This window comes from Musa acuminata, chromosome BXJ3-7 (genome assembly GCF_036884655.1).
Source record: "Musa acuminata AAA Group cultivar baxijiao chromosome BXJ3-7, Cavendish_Baxijiao_AAA, whole genome shotgun sequence".
NCBI classification, from domain to species: domain Eukaryota; kingdom Viridiplantae; phylum Streptophyta; class Magnoliopsida; order Zingiberales; family Musaceae; genus Musa; species Musa acuminata.
In genome coordinates this window covers 40,427,395-40,441,646 of record NC_088355.1, presented here as the reverse complement: position 1 = coordinate 40,441,646, position 14,252 = coordinate 40,427,395, and the positions used below count along the sequence as shown (strand labels likewise).

The window sequence follows — 14,252 nt, the reverse complement described above, 5'->3', positions numbered from 1 at the left end:
GACCTGGAGATGAATTCAAGAATATTAATACTGATAGAAGATGACAGGCAAATGTTCAGAGAACAGGAAAGCGCATACTTCTGTAGTTTAGGAGGATACCAGTAAGCAAAGGCGACAGAGACGCTCAACAGTTAGACAGATAAACATAAAGTTAAATGCGACTTGCAATCACAAGCATTGAGATTGAATATAACTTTAGGTAATCTGATCAAACACTTGCAATTGAAAAGAAACGATCGGTTGATTCCACATGCTTTAGTAATCATCAGTGTCCAATCGTAGAAATCGAACAAAATAGTAACTAAAATGATTCTGGCTTATTATCCTCTGTACCAAGATATCAAATTAGCATTTAGCAGAATGTCCAAGGCTACCTACTTGGGCGCGAGGAAGTATGCAATGTGCTCGATCACGAAGGTAGGTGTGGATCCCCGACAAGCTGCGGCTGATGCTGACGATTGAAGTACACGGGCAAGCTCTGCTTCAAGTCCGACGAGATCGCCGTGTGGATCATTGTCCAGTCCAAATTATATACCACCTCCTACAAATTACAAGCCGATATATAAGCCAATCCGACCAAATCCACGCTCTTGCTCTTTGAAATCGGAAACCAACTCGGTGACCTCGGAGAAGCCGATGGTATGGAGGAGGATGCGGCTGGTGCCATAGTCGTCGGAGTTGTGCCCTCCCACGACGCAGATGACGGGTGAGGTTGTCGCCCCAGGAGCCGGCTACGCCAACGGTGAAGGTGAGATACACGGAGTATCCGTCCGCAGCGAAACCGGAGCCGAGCTCGATGCAGTAGACCACCAGATTGAGCTCCGGCTCCAAGCTGATGGGATACACAAGCAGGGCCAGATTGACGTCGGCGGGGACAGCGGACACATAAGTACGCCGACTTGCACCAGCCAACGGACCAGGTGCCGGCAAGCGTCCGGGGGCTCCGCCGCCGGTAGCCTGTGCGCTCTCCATCGGCTACTGGTGGTGGCAGTAGCGAAGGCTGTCGAGAAGCGAGCAAGCAAAAAGCGAGGGTGCAATTATTTATGCTCATCTATTAAGGCACCGTTCGAAGGGCACGCAAATTAACGCTGATATTAATAAATGACGAGAAATGTTACCCGAATTTATAAAAAATGGGTGGCGAATATATTTTTTTTCTTAAGGATGATATTTGTTAAAATAAAAAATATGCCTTAGATTTATGTTTTTTTTTAAACGAGCCAAATATTTGTTATCCTCTTTAACCATGTAGGTTTTTTTTTAAATTTATTATAAAATATAATCGATCAGTCAATACGACGATAAGGAGACACACAATAATCAATCAATCAATCGAATCTTATGATTGATATGATCAATTAATACGATAATGTACAACGAATATCGTATGATGACTTAGATTAAACTATCACGTGTCTCTCTCCAATCATAAATGATCATAGATATAATCTTTTTCGAGGTTACTAATAAAAGGGGTCTCTAAGGACACTCTTGAGGAGTTTATTTTTAGCATTGATCGATTAGTCTAAACTCAAAAACTAATTTAAACGTCTAAGAGACATTTGTTGAGAATATCCCACAGTTTTTATAGGTTCGACACATTACGAATTGTGACTTAGACTGAGACTGACTTAGAATGGATCTTAGTTGGATTCGAATCATCATTTTAGCTTCGACAATTTGAATATACCACTAACATATTGGATCATTGTCTCAGGAAATTTTTTTAAGACCTTCCGAGTTAAATCATCAAGTTTCGAATGAACTAAACGAGTGAAACGAATAGAATAAATCAAACGAGTCAAATGAGCCGAATGAATTGAGCAAACGGGGAGGTTTGAGTCCGATCGTGACGAATGCCCTCTTGCCAAAATTACCAATATCGATCCTCCTAAGGCAGATTTAGCTTGGGCCTTTGATAGGACCTGCTCCTCTCACTTGTCAATTACCCGATCCTCAACTCTTTTATCAACTATTTTAAGATTCATTGAGCAACCCATCACCACTTGCTCATCCTCTAATATCATTAGCCAAAATTGTAATTGTACTTTAGAAATCTCCTATAACCCAAGAGTAAGAGGGACCAAAGGAGCCATCGATTGAGCTCCTTCGAGATGTATGAGTTCAGCTCTTCAAGATGGATCAATGGCTAAGAACATCAAGAAAATGGTTATGGTCTACTTGGTGAACTCCCCCTTCTCCTTTTCATCAAACTCGACTTCATCTTCTTTTGCAGGAGGGGTGAAGTACTTGCGATCATTGGTTTCATCAGATTCGATGAGGATGACCTCTCTGATTGTCTTGCTATTAAGGACCTCCATTAGTGTGAGATTGGAGTGGGGGCAATGAAAGAGAGTTAGGGTTAAACCTTTCTCAAACCCTTTTGACGTCTTATACTTAACTACTCACTCGACATCATATTTGGGTTATTGAGTCTTTTCGACTCTAAGTTGCTTGGGAAACCCCTCAACCATCTTTTGTAGCTGAACCTTCTCAACACGGAATGCGATAATCTCTGTGTCCAACTTTAGCAACATATAGTTGAAGCAGTGTCGGTTAGCCCTCACCTCAATTATCAATTGTTTTATGTCATCGAGTCGACTCACCAGCTTTGTCGACTTATATCGCTTCATCATCAACTCCCTTTCCAAGGTTTTTTGGACTTGAAATTTCACGAGCTTATCGGAGGGAATCCAAATGCATCAACCCCAGGATACGAGCATTCAAAGATATTTAATGTTCTTTAACCAAGCACAATATTTTCATATGTTTCTATATTGGAGGAAGATATTCGAACTGATCGTTTTTTATATAAATAATTTAATTATTTTTTAATACAATAATAACTATTAATTTCATTATATATATATATATCTAATTTTCGGACCTTATTTTATCTCAAAAACTAAGATGAAATAATAGATATGTGGAGGACTAATTCACATATTTGTCGAATATATCAGTGAAGATTGGATTTATGCCGGTCGAAAAAGAAGCGCCTCCTGGGTGGGAGTCCAGGGAAAGGGATCCGGCGAGGGCCTCGGCCGAAGAAGCTCCGTCCGGGTTGGAGCCCAGGGAAGGCGATCCCACCAGCGGGACGGGGCGAAGAAGCTCCTCCTGGGTGGGAGACGAGGAAAGGGGATAAGATGAGCGGCCCGGCCGAAGAAGAAGTTCCTCCAGGTTGGGAGAGGAGGGTAGGGGATCCGACGACCAGCTCCGCCGAAGAAGCTCCTCCTGGGTGGGAGACGAGGGAGAGGGATTCGATGAGCAGCCCGGCCGAAGATGTTCCTCCTGGATGGGAGAGGAGGAAAAGGGATCCGAGAAGCAGCCCGGCCGAAGAAGCTCCTCCTGCGTGGGAGGCGAAGGAGAGGGATCCGACGAGCAGTCCGTCCGAAGAAGTTCCTCCGGGATGGGAGACAAGGGAAAGGGATCAGAGTAGCTGCCTGGCCGAAGATGCTCCTCCTGGGTGGGAGACGAGGAAAAGGGATCCGACAAGCAGCCCGGCCGAAGATGTTCCTCCTGGTTGGGAGAGGAGGGAAGGGGACCCGACGAGCAGCCCGGCCAAAGAAGATGTTCCTCCTGGTTGGGAGAGGAGGGAAGTGGATTTGACGAGCGGCCCGGCCGACGAAGATGTTCCTCCTGGTTGGGAGAGGAGGGAAGGGGATTCGACGAGCGGCCCGGCCGACGAAGATGTTCCTCCTGGTTGGGAGAGGAGGGAAGGGGATTCGACGAGCGGCCCGGCCGAAGGAGATGTTCCTCCTGGTTGGGAGAGGAGGGAAGGGGCAATGACGAGTGGCCCGGCCGAGGAAGCTCCTCAAGGGTGGGAGAGAAGGGGAAGGGACCTGACGAACGGCCCGGATGAAGAAGTTCCGCCCGCGTGGGAACCTTCGGCTCCGCTGCAATCACAACCTCCTGCACTCCTTTCACCAGCTCAAACTACAGGTTGGGTTTTCCCTTCTGCTCCAAACGAATCGAATAATGTCCTAAATTTATATGACTCAAACTTAATTTTTTTTTAATGCTTTTGGGATTCGAGTAACACAAATTAGCATCATCTCTTTGAGCGGAGGAGGTGAGTCTGTTAATGATATGCAGGCACTGTCTTTCATAATTGTAACATCGGTGCAACATCATATGGAAAAAGAAAAATAATATTTTTATCTCTTTTTTCGTGTCTCCTTGCCCTAAAATATATTAGTTCCTTTTTGTTGGTCTACAACAAAAAAATATCATGATAGAAAGGTTGGATGAGTTACTAGGGTTTGAACTCTATCTATAGATAATCTATGCTAACGTGATGCTTTAGCTTCAATTTTTGTGAGGGTTGGAATGCCAGTTTGTGACCACAATGGTAACGATCAATTTTATATTTTCAATGTGGATGTTTGTAATAATAACACAGAAGTTCAATGACAGATTGCATAATGCTATGTAAATATCTAGGAGGTAGGAACTGTAAAATGCATTGGTTATTGTGATGGTGAATATCTGCTTTGGAAGTGAAGATACATCACTGGATCACCTACAAAAAGTACAATATAAGATTCCACAGAGGATCTGAAAATGGTGGTACCATTGATCAATGTGGACTCTGAAGGGAGAAGTGCCAGATACATAATTAGTATAGAGCTTACTGGTTTGGATATTTTATTCTACATAATTGGTCTAGAGCTTAATTGTCGAGATACTTTATTTCTCTAATAAATTTTTTGATATGTATATGTACATATATATAAACTAGTTAATTGGAAATTGCTTTGCTTCATTAAATATTAACACAAAAATTGACAATATAAGCTACATGGTGATGAACATGATGTCATAAATGGGGGACCAATGTAGTAACCAAGGATGGTCATTTCTCTCAGATCAAACGATTGGTAAGTACTGGTCCAGGTGTGAATTGGTATGCGGACCGGCCCTTTTTTGGGCGGTTCGCTTCGACCCATTAAAATGAGTTCGCTCCTACCTGTTTATTCGAACATGAGTCCTCTTTGTCCAAATGTGCTCACGAGCCCTCTTTTCTCGAACATTCTATTGCAAGCCCTCTTCGCTTGAACATGAGTGCGTCTACCCTCGTGCTATCGATGTCATCGCTCGTCGCCCGCCACTTGCCGTGTGTTATCGACAGATGGTTACACTTCCTCCTCTTCCTCCCTCCTCTCCCTCCTCTCCCTCCTCTCCCTCCCTCCTCTTTCTTTCTCTTCCTCCTCCCTTTTCCTTCCTCCTTTTCCTTCCTCCTCCTTTCTCCTTCCTCCTCCTCTGTCTTTATTACCCCTTTCTCTTCCTTTTCAAAACACCGGTATGGACCAGTTATGTCCGACCAAATCATTGGAATTGGTCCAATACCCAAAATGATGATTGTTGGTAGCAACTATTGATTCATATTCACTATCAAAAGTTTTGGAAATAAATGATATCACAATTTAGTACTACAGATGTCTAGTACTGGTCCTGCAAGCTAATTGTTACTTCTTACCAAAATCTTTTGGATGTTACCACGTATTGGTTATTTGAAGGCAAATTTATTAGAGATTTGTCACAGAGTTGCAAAATTTTTGTGCCATTAATGAACCTAGATAATATAATAACATAAAGAATGTTTTGCAAAATTTTTACTTTCACTAACTCATGTTCTCTTAACTTTGTAGAAACTGAGTAGTAATCAGGTACATTGAGTTTTCATGTGCATCCGTCAAACATGAAAGCTTTTTCTGTATTTGATTTATTAATAACTCTAATTTGACAGAGTTGGGCTCGATCAAATATGAATGATTAACCAAACACAGCAATTTATATTCCCCCGTTGTAATTGCTTTGTTTGGTTAATCATTCATTCGATGACTTGTTGATATAATTTACTTGGCTGAAAGCATATGGGTTCAGATCTAGTTAGAATCATCTGTTACTTTGACTACGAGCCTCTTTTATTTACTATAATTAGCACATTCATACAATGAACTAGTGATTACACAATATGATAATTTTCTCTTGGTAATCATTTAATTTTTATTCCCAACCTGCATTTCCTTGATTTTCAGTTTCTAATGTTTCAAATTTTAAATCAGAAATGGGTCAGATGGTCTGTGGTGGTTGTCGCCAACTTCTGTCTTATCCTCGGAATGCAACTTATGTCCAGTGTGCTTCCTGTCAGACAATTAATCTTGTACTTGAAGGTACATGCTTCAATTTTGTCCTTTAGTCTGCACATGCAAGTTATTTTTCACTGACTGCCATAATTTTATCCTTTTTCTGCTTATTTGTGTGCAAAAAATGTAGTTTCATTCTTCAATGTCAATCCCAATTCAAAAATTGTAGGAACATGAAATCTTTAACTTTCATTTCTAAAGCTTATGTCGTCTGAGTATAGGTGCTGTATCATTCCCTTTCAATGTAAGTTTATGTCAATCAACTTTCGTTTCTTTCCACAATAATCTCTCTTCTTAGGACATTTTCCAATATGGCAAGCTGTTGAACCTTCTCTTTTTATGTTCGACAAGAGGCTATTTCTTTCAATTACAAATGTTATTTTTTAATGTTCAGTACTGGGTTTTTAATTTCGAATGTTACCGTTCGTACCGGGCAGTACGTACTGGTCCACCAATAGACCGGTACGCGGACCATCCGCTATCAGGTGGTACCGTCGATTGGGGCTGTTTCCGCCCCTGTACCATGCGAAATCGGTCGGTGATGGTCAATTTTGACTATTGCCGCCTGCTACTGGACGATGTTAGCTGAGGGAGAAGGAAGAAGATGAAGAAGAAAGAAGAAAAGGGAGAACCTGGAGATCCGGCACCGCTCTCCCTCGACGATCCCGATCCGTTGTCGCCCTCTCTTGCTAGACGCCGTAGATGAGAGGTCGTCTCCTCCTCATTTGAGGCGACGAGGCCTCGGCGTCGTTGGCGACTTCTCCTCATCTGCGTGGGGAGAAGAAGCCTCGGCGACGTCGTCGAGGCTTCGTAGGGAGAAGAAATGAGGGACATCACCTTTTTTTTTTATAACTTTTTTATTTTGTATATATATATATATATATATACATATACCGAGCGCGACGCTAGAGCGTATTGCTTGGTATACTCATACCATACCACACCGAGCTGAGCTCGATACTTCAATACGGTGCGAAATTACGAACCTTGGTTTAGTGCGCAAACATGTATCAAAATTGCTCTATAGAGATTTACCTATTGACCCATGATGGCAGTCCTTTGCTCGAGAGCCTGATCACATTTGTGGTCATGAGTTTTCATGTATTATTCAACATATTGTGGTTCACAGAAGTTTGTCTTTTTCTATTCTTGCCAAATAATTTTATTTCCTCCTCTAATTCCTCATCTTGCTGATCATCTTGCATAAGGACACCAATGGTATTATATTGCAGATTATTTCAATGATATTTTTTATTAACACCGGTTATTAATAGAAATTGTGTTGTAGCTCATCAGGTTGGCAATGTGAAATGCGGGAGATGTTCTGTTCTATTGATGTACCCCTATGGAGCTCCATCTGTGAGATGTTCTTCATGCTGCTTCATTACTAAAATTGGAGTAAGTAAACACTTGATTTATACAGCTGTTTATTACTTTTATGAGAACATACTGCTCAGTGTACCATTCCATTCATCTCTATTTTTATGTCTGCTTTTATAATTATAGTCATAAGCAGAAGGAAAGAACGAATGGAAAAGGACTTCTGGCTTAGCCAAGACTTTTCTTTGCACTATGGCCTTTGACTTCTTTCTTTTATTTTCATTGAACTGTTGATAACTCAACGTCGAAGTTCATTCGATGAACAACATTTAGATATCTCAATCGGTTGAGGTGTTGTCCCATACCAGTGGAAAGTCTATCAATTGATCTGGCTTAGCCAAAACATAGATCTGATTTTGACTTCTTTCTTTCATTTCGATTGAACCATTGATAACTGAACGTGGAAGTTCATTCGATGAACAACATTTAGATTTTAGATGTCTCATTCAGTTGAGCTGTTGTCCCATATCAGTAAAATATCTGAGTCTAGTCTGATTGCATCATTCCTGCTTGCGTTTAGTTAATTAAACTCCCTTGATAGACAAAGAAAGGAAATTGCTAACCCTGATATACGTTCTGTGCTCAAGTACCATGGACATAGCTGCCCCTGTGATCAGTGTTCATAGGCTAAGCCAGTGATGCAAACTTTTCTGCCCTTTTGGTAAATAGTGGTGAGACTTTGACTCTTTCCTTGATTCTGATTTACTTTTTGTGACGGAGCATGATGCTTCCAGTAAGCTGAACATGAAGACACACATACACATGTAAAACATTGATGTCAACTCAAGGGAGTTGTGAGCTGGAGTTTTCATATAACTCGAGTTACAAGGGAATTCCACTCCTCTCGTTAGTCATTGCTTATGAAAATGAAATTTGATATTGGTCATTCATTTGATCTTTGCCTTTTTCATGTAATTATCTCTTAATACTGAACAATATTCACATATAGAAAATTTATGGAATAGTGGTCTAGATCAACGATTGTTGTACCACCCAAATCGGTATGAAGTGGGCAGTACAGACTGGTTCGGGCATGGACCGGTATGTGGACCAAGGTAGGCAATACCGAATGATACCGCCCCCGTACCGGTCCGACGGCATATCGGTACGCGGACCGCCCGCTACCGGGCGGAACGAAAAAAAAAAAACAAAAAACATATATATATATATATATATATATATATATATATATATATATATATATATTAGAAAAAGGTGCCTTTTTCGGCTACGTTGTCGAGGTGACGTGACGTCGCCTTTTTCGGATTATATATATATATTTATATATTTAAATAAACGAGGCGACGTCGTCCCGCGTGGGGAAGGAAAAGGTGACGTCGTCGAGGCGATGCGACATCGCCTTTAAAAAAAAAAAAAAATATATATATATATATATATATATATCGAGCTGTATACCAAACGGTATATCGCTCGGTATACAGTTTCGTATCGTAACGAGCGAACGTCGAAACTCCGGTACGGTACGAAATTGCAGACCTTGATGTGGACCACCCTTGTTTTAGGTGGCTCGATCCAACTCAGAAAGAAAAAAAAGTAGCCATGGGGCTATCCAACTCAGCATTAAAAGAAGAAAAAAAAAACTTTAAAAATAGAAACTAAGGCTCGTGAATGTGACTCTTCTCGCATTCAATGTTGCTGTTGCTTCGCGACACCGCTGCCGTAGCTGCTGCTTCACGACATTGCCGTCATGTTTTTTCTTCTTCCTAGGGACACTCCCACCTCTTTTTCCCCTCTTCTCCTTTGTCGCCTCTATTTTCTTCATCTTCTTCTTCCTCCATCACTTTCTCCTTTTCCTTCTTCCTCCGCTTCCTCCTTTCTTCCTTTTCCCTTCTCATTCTTATTCGTTTTCTTCCTCTCCAAAACATCGATACATACCGGTGAACTAACACATGGTACATCGGTGTGAACCGGTATACCGGTCCAACTAGATCATTGAAACGAGGCAAACCTGGGTCTAGATTATTTATTTTCTAAATACTTTTATCATTGTATGGTCTGAGCTCAATTTTGATATTTGTTCACAGGAAATATAAGGATGAAAGGATTGTTCAACAACTACTTGAGTTTTGTAGATGTTTTTTGTCTACATATTGATTGTGATATAAAATCGTGCACTGAACACTCCTGGTTACCGCTCATTTTGTGATTTATAGGAATGCAGGTGGTTATCTGATGATGACAAGTCCTATGCTCCTACTTCTGTTTTGTGTTACGCCTTCAATTCAGTAGTGAAGTAACTAAACTTAGTTATGGGAGAATCGAGTTTCATGGCTATCTTCATCTCGTACTAGATCTTCAGTGGGGCACAACACAAGATATCATTGTTTCCAGTTCTATTCAGAGAAATATCTTGTTGGCTGGCTATAAAACCATTTTAGCACCACATTTCACTTTCTCTAGTCTGCACTTCTTACATGCAATTTGGTTATAGTGCAATAGTTTAAGACCGGCTTTGTTTTTCGTTAGGCCGTTTAAAGCAAATAGAGCTACAACAGAATAAAGATTTGGAAATGAAAAACTTTCATGATTCTCCTTATGATCCAGTTAACATCATGCATAATTGCTGCTTGTAGTTTATGATGTTATTGCCTGCTTAGAACCTGAACTGGGCTCACAAGGAGACACTCAACATTAACTAGAGAAACTTCTCTTATGTTTACAAGCATCATAGAACATTTTACATTGATTACATTACGGGCATGATTCTTGTTTTCATGGCTCTCTGGTAGTACACCAGCATCAAATTTCTTTACTCGAAACCAATGTCTGATGCTTTCGTTCATCATCTTCTGCAGGAGCGTAATGTACGGCCCCCACTCTCTGTGCAGCAAGGCCAACCACCCACCGGAAATCCTGTATGTTAAAACAATCTCCTGCGCATACCTCTTGATCCTAATCAGAATCAGTATACTTCATGTGATACAGTTAATTATTTATTTGGAAAGCTATTAACATACATGTCTATCAAGTGAGAGCTCTGTATTATTGTCGTTGTAATGACGTGATTATGTAACCTGAGACAAATGTCTGCCAGTTTTTTGGAATAAATTGGTGCATGTAACTATAGGTAAACCAATTGTGAACCTAAACTTAGGATCGCTCAAATAATTTTTTATTGGTATGCAAAAGTTAGGGTTCATTCTCACATGCTTCTCGATCACGACAGAAGATAGCAATTTGACGATGCTAGATGTTGATTTCAGGTAAGTATGAAAAAAGAACAAAGATGTGGGAAATCATGAAAGGGTTACGGCCACTGTACGTGTTGATCCACAGCCACTTAACTCCTTCCCGTGTGGTTTGCACCGCATGGGAGGATGAGCGCGAGTACGTAGCGACACAGCCCACCACGAGCGTGCGCTGATGCTACCGCTTACTCATCGCCGGCCACTCCATCTTTCCCTGCGCACCAACGCGACTCGTCCACAAGATGGATTGCCAACAGCAGAAGCCAACTCGGCCGGAAGAAAGAGCACGGCATAAATTCCACTCGTCGCCACATCTAACCGAGTCCAACCTGCGCCGGAGAAGGCAGACTTCTTCTCTCACATCACCGTCATCGGATCGCCTCGTCACTCCCACCACCATGAAGGGTTCGGGCGCCGTGACGATCGCGTCCACGGTGATCACCGCCGCCGCATCGTACTCGACCGCCGTGTCCGGCTCCTCCCTCCCCGACCCCCCGAAACAGCAATCGGCAGACCAGGTAATTTGCACGCGAGTCATGGTTCCCTACGAATCTTACGTAGCCTAGTCTCGCTTGTTGGTCGCGCAGGAAGAGCAGCGGCGGCGGTCATCGGAAGACAGATTCGCTCCCAGGTTCGATGGGTTGCGGTTCATAGAGACTCTCATCACCGCACATCGATGATCCATGACGACGACTGACGCAACCATCTACCCTATTCCTACATCATTTCATGGATGTAATGCTCACAGTGATTCGTATCATTAGTTGGACATAATTGTATTTCTCTTTTTTATATACCGAACTGATTGCTGTTTCTTTTTTTTTAATAACGGAAAAATACTTTTATTTTTATTTTGTCTTATTCTTATGTCCAAAAAAAAAAAATCTACATTAACTTTTACCCCAAAACACACGACTGAAGCAATGATTCATATCATTGTCTTATTATTTCTAGTGTAAGATGCCATCGCTACCGCTATCGATACATCCTTGTTCCTCCACCGCTACCGCTATCGATACATTCTTCCTTGTTCCTCCACCGAACCGAACCAACATATCATGTGTCGATACACTGATATAAAACGATAAATTATCAAAATAGATCCGATAACCAAAAAGGCAAACACTGATCCCAATTAGACATTTAGAAAAGAATTTCCACAACCAGAGAAAACTTGGGATCAGTTAAAATGGAGGTCATTTGGGTGATAAGGTTTCAACAATGCCTCCCAGAATATGTGGAAACTTCAGGAAGTTGAGATATAGGAGGTAATGCAGTTATTGACATAAGCACAAACAGCATGAATCTATAGTTACATTTAGATCAAGATCAAAGGCATCAAACAAATCCTTCCAAATTAGCATAAACAGCATGTTTGTTGTTACATAGCAACTTAAACAAGCACAATCAAGAGAGAGATGAAAATACCCCACTTGCCCAAGTTTACTAGCAGGAAATTGCAATCAACTTATGCATACTACTTGCAGAAATAAACCCTGAAGGACCTTGTACTCAGATGTGCAATCAAAAAGCAAAGTTTCATATCAATTCTTCTTCCTGTCCACATATCAGTAGCACCTCAGCTACCAAACAAGCATAGACACATTGCTCAAATTAATGAACAAATTATAAAAAATAGCAGCCCATGGGCCATAGTCCTAATATCATTCATGCAACATCAACCAGCATTTGGCTTACTCATGATGAATTCTAAGCACTCCACTAAATGGAGTATATCCAGAACAAAAATATGTCTGCTTAACCTTCACCAATCATACTGTAAACACACAATACAAAAGGACCTGCAAAATAGAATACATTGGAAAGATGTTGAATGAGTATGAAACATGAGAGATAAACCAGCTGAGATGGACTACTCCAAGCAACAAAATGACTTGAGCAAAAAAATGCATCTTAGTGATCCTACAAACTTTATACACTTAGTTTTGGATTTGTTATCTACAGTTGAGAACCAGTGAAAGCACAGACATGTCTACTAAAATTGTCATTTCATCAACAACCTCAGGATTGAAGTAAGCATGCATGAGAGCAATAGAACAGCAGAATTGTGAGAATGAAATTATGCAACACATGGGTAATTCCAACCAGATCCAGCGCTACAGACAAAATAATAAGACAAAAACTTATAAGCTGAACCTTGCGTCGGTGATGGCTCTCCATGCCTAAAGGATACTAGATCAGTGTCTCCCTTCATCTTTTAGCTAGTAACCACATACCAAGCTTCATTAAATATACTGTAAAGTGTAAACACACAATGCAAAAGGACACACAAAACAGAGTACATTGGAAAGATGTTAAGAGTGTGAAACATGAGAGATGATCTGAGATGGACTACTCCAAGCAGCAAAAATTCTTGAGCAAGTATGCATGTCCACCAAACTTGTCATTTCATTAACAGCCTCAGTATTGAAGTTAGCATGCATGAGAGCAATAGAACAGCAGAATTGTGAGTATAAAATTATGCACACATGGGTAGATCCAATCAGAACCACCGCCACAGACAAAAGAATGAGAAAAAAACTTATAAGCTGAACCTTGCATCAATTCTACTTCTCCATGCCTAAAGGATACTATACCAATGCAACCACATACCAAGATCAATCAAACATACTCAACTGTTATTTTCTTTATAGGTAAGTAAAACAGAAACATCATCATATCAGATTAAAAATCTTGTTCACACAAGCAGCCACCATCGCGGAATTATGAATATATAGCCATACAAGCATCTTCATAATTATTTTAATGTTATAACCCTATTCAAGAGGCAGATTTAGGCATCCAATTGATCAGGAAGGGAAGGGATCATCACCAAACAAGAAGAGGTAAAGGCAAAGGCGGACCAAAATCGATTCTTCCGTTACTTAGATTTTGTCGATGTCCTCATCCTCGAACTCGATGTAGTCATCAGCAGCGCCCTCATCCTCCACGTCGAGGCCTCCGATGCCCTCGTTGAGACGGATGTTCTCGGGAAGCTCGCCGTAGGCCTTGAGGAGGCGGGCCTCGTCGGGCATGTACTTGAAGATGACGTCGGCCTTGTCGTCCTGGTAGTCGCGGAGTCCCAAGAGGATGATGTCCCCGGCGGCGATCCAGACCTTCTTGTGCATCTTGCCGCGGATGTGGCAGAGCCGCTTGCTGCCGTCGATGCACATGGCCTCGCAGCGCCCGTTGCCGAGCATCCGGAGGACCTGGGCGTACTCCTGCCCGTCCTCCTTGAAGACCAGCTCGCGCTTCTCGTCGTCGGCCTCGTTCTTCCCTCGCTTCCGGTTCTTCCCTCCCTTCCCCTTGTTCTTCGGCATCCTTGTTGTGCGTCGATCGAACCCCTAAACCTAGCGCTCGATCCTTTGGTTTCCTCGATCGGTGTTTGTTCGGTGCTCCGAGATCGCGTTAGCGTCACGGAAACCGGAAGCTGATGAGACCCTGCTTTTATATTCGGGGTGGAGGTAGATGTCGGTTAATCCATCTTCGCACGAATCATAAAGCAAGCCCACTA

The 14,252-nt window shown here is 41.8% G+C and overlaps 2 protein-coding genes across 2 annotated transcripts; one reads left to right on the top strand and one right to left on the bottom strand.

The window, feature by feature from the left end:
- The first annotated feature begins 2,985 nt into the window (after positions 1–2,985).
- On the top strand, positions 2,986–11,589 carry LOC135643755 (uncharacterized). The gene is made up of 5 exons (XM_065161093.1): positions 2,986–3,942; positions 6,042–6,176; positions 7,438–7,547; positions 10,346–10,405; positions 10,754–11,589. The coding sequence occupies exons 1-5, from the start codon at positions 3,147–3,149 to the stop codon at positions 10,790–10,792; spliced, it is 1,140 nt and encodes a 379-aa protein (XP_065017165.1). The 5' UTR covers positions 2,986–3,146; the 3' UTR covers positions 10,793–11,589.
- A 1,804-nt stretch (positions 11,590–13,393) lies between these two features.
- LOC135642527 (eukaryotic translation initiation factor 1A-like) lies at positions 13,394–14,164 on the bottom strand. Its single transcript, XM_065158743.1, has one exon. It carries the CDS (start codon positions 14,056–14,058, stop codon positions 13,624–13,626), a length of 435 nt encoding a protein of 144 aa, XP_065014815.1. The 5' UTR covers positions 14,059–14,164; the 3' UTR covers positions 13,394–13,623.
- Positions 14,165–14,252: the final 88 nt, after the last annotated feature.

Bases quoted from the DNA above. Each gene is read 5' to 3' on its own strand.
- LOC135643755 (XM_065161093.1), top strand. From the start codon at position 3,147: ATGAGCGGCCCGGCCGAAGAAGAAGTTCCTCCAGGTTGGGAGAGGAGG. The intron at 7,548-10,345 runs GTAAGTAAACAC...CATCTTCTGCAG, and splicing joins GCTTCATTACTAAAATTGGA to GAGCGTAATGTACGGCCCCC. The intron at 10,406-10,753 runs GTATGTTAAAAC...TGTTGATTTCAG, and splicing joins AACCACCCACCGGAAATCCT to GTAAGTATGAAAAAAGAACA.
- LOC135642527 (XM_065158743.1), bottom strand. From the start codon at position 14,058: ATGCCGAAGAACAAGGGGAAGGGAGGGAAGAACCGGAAGCGAGGGAAG.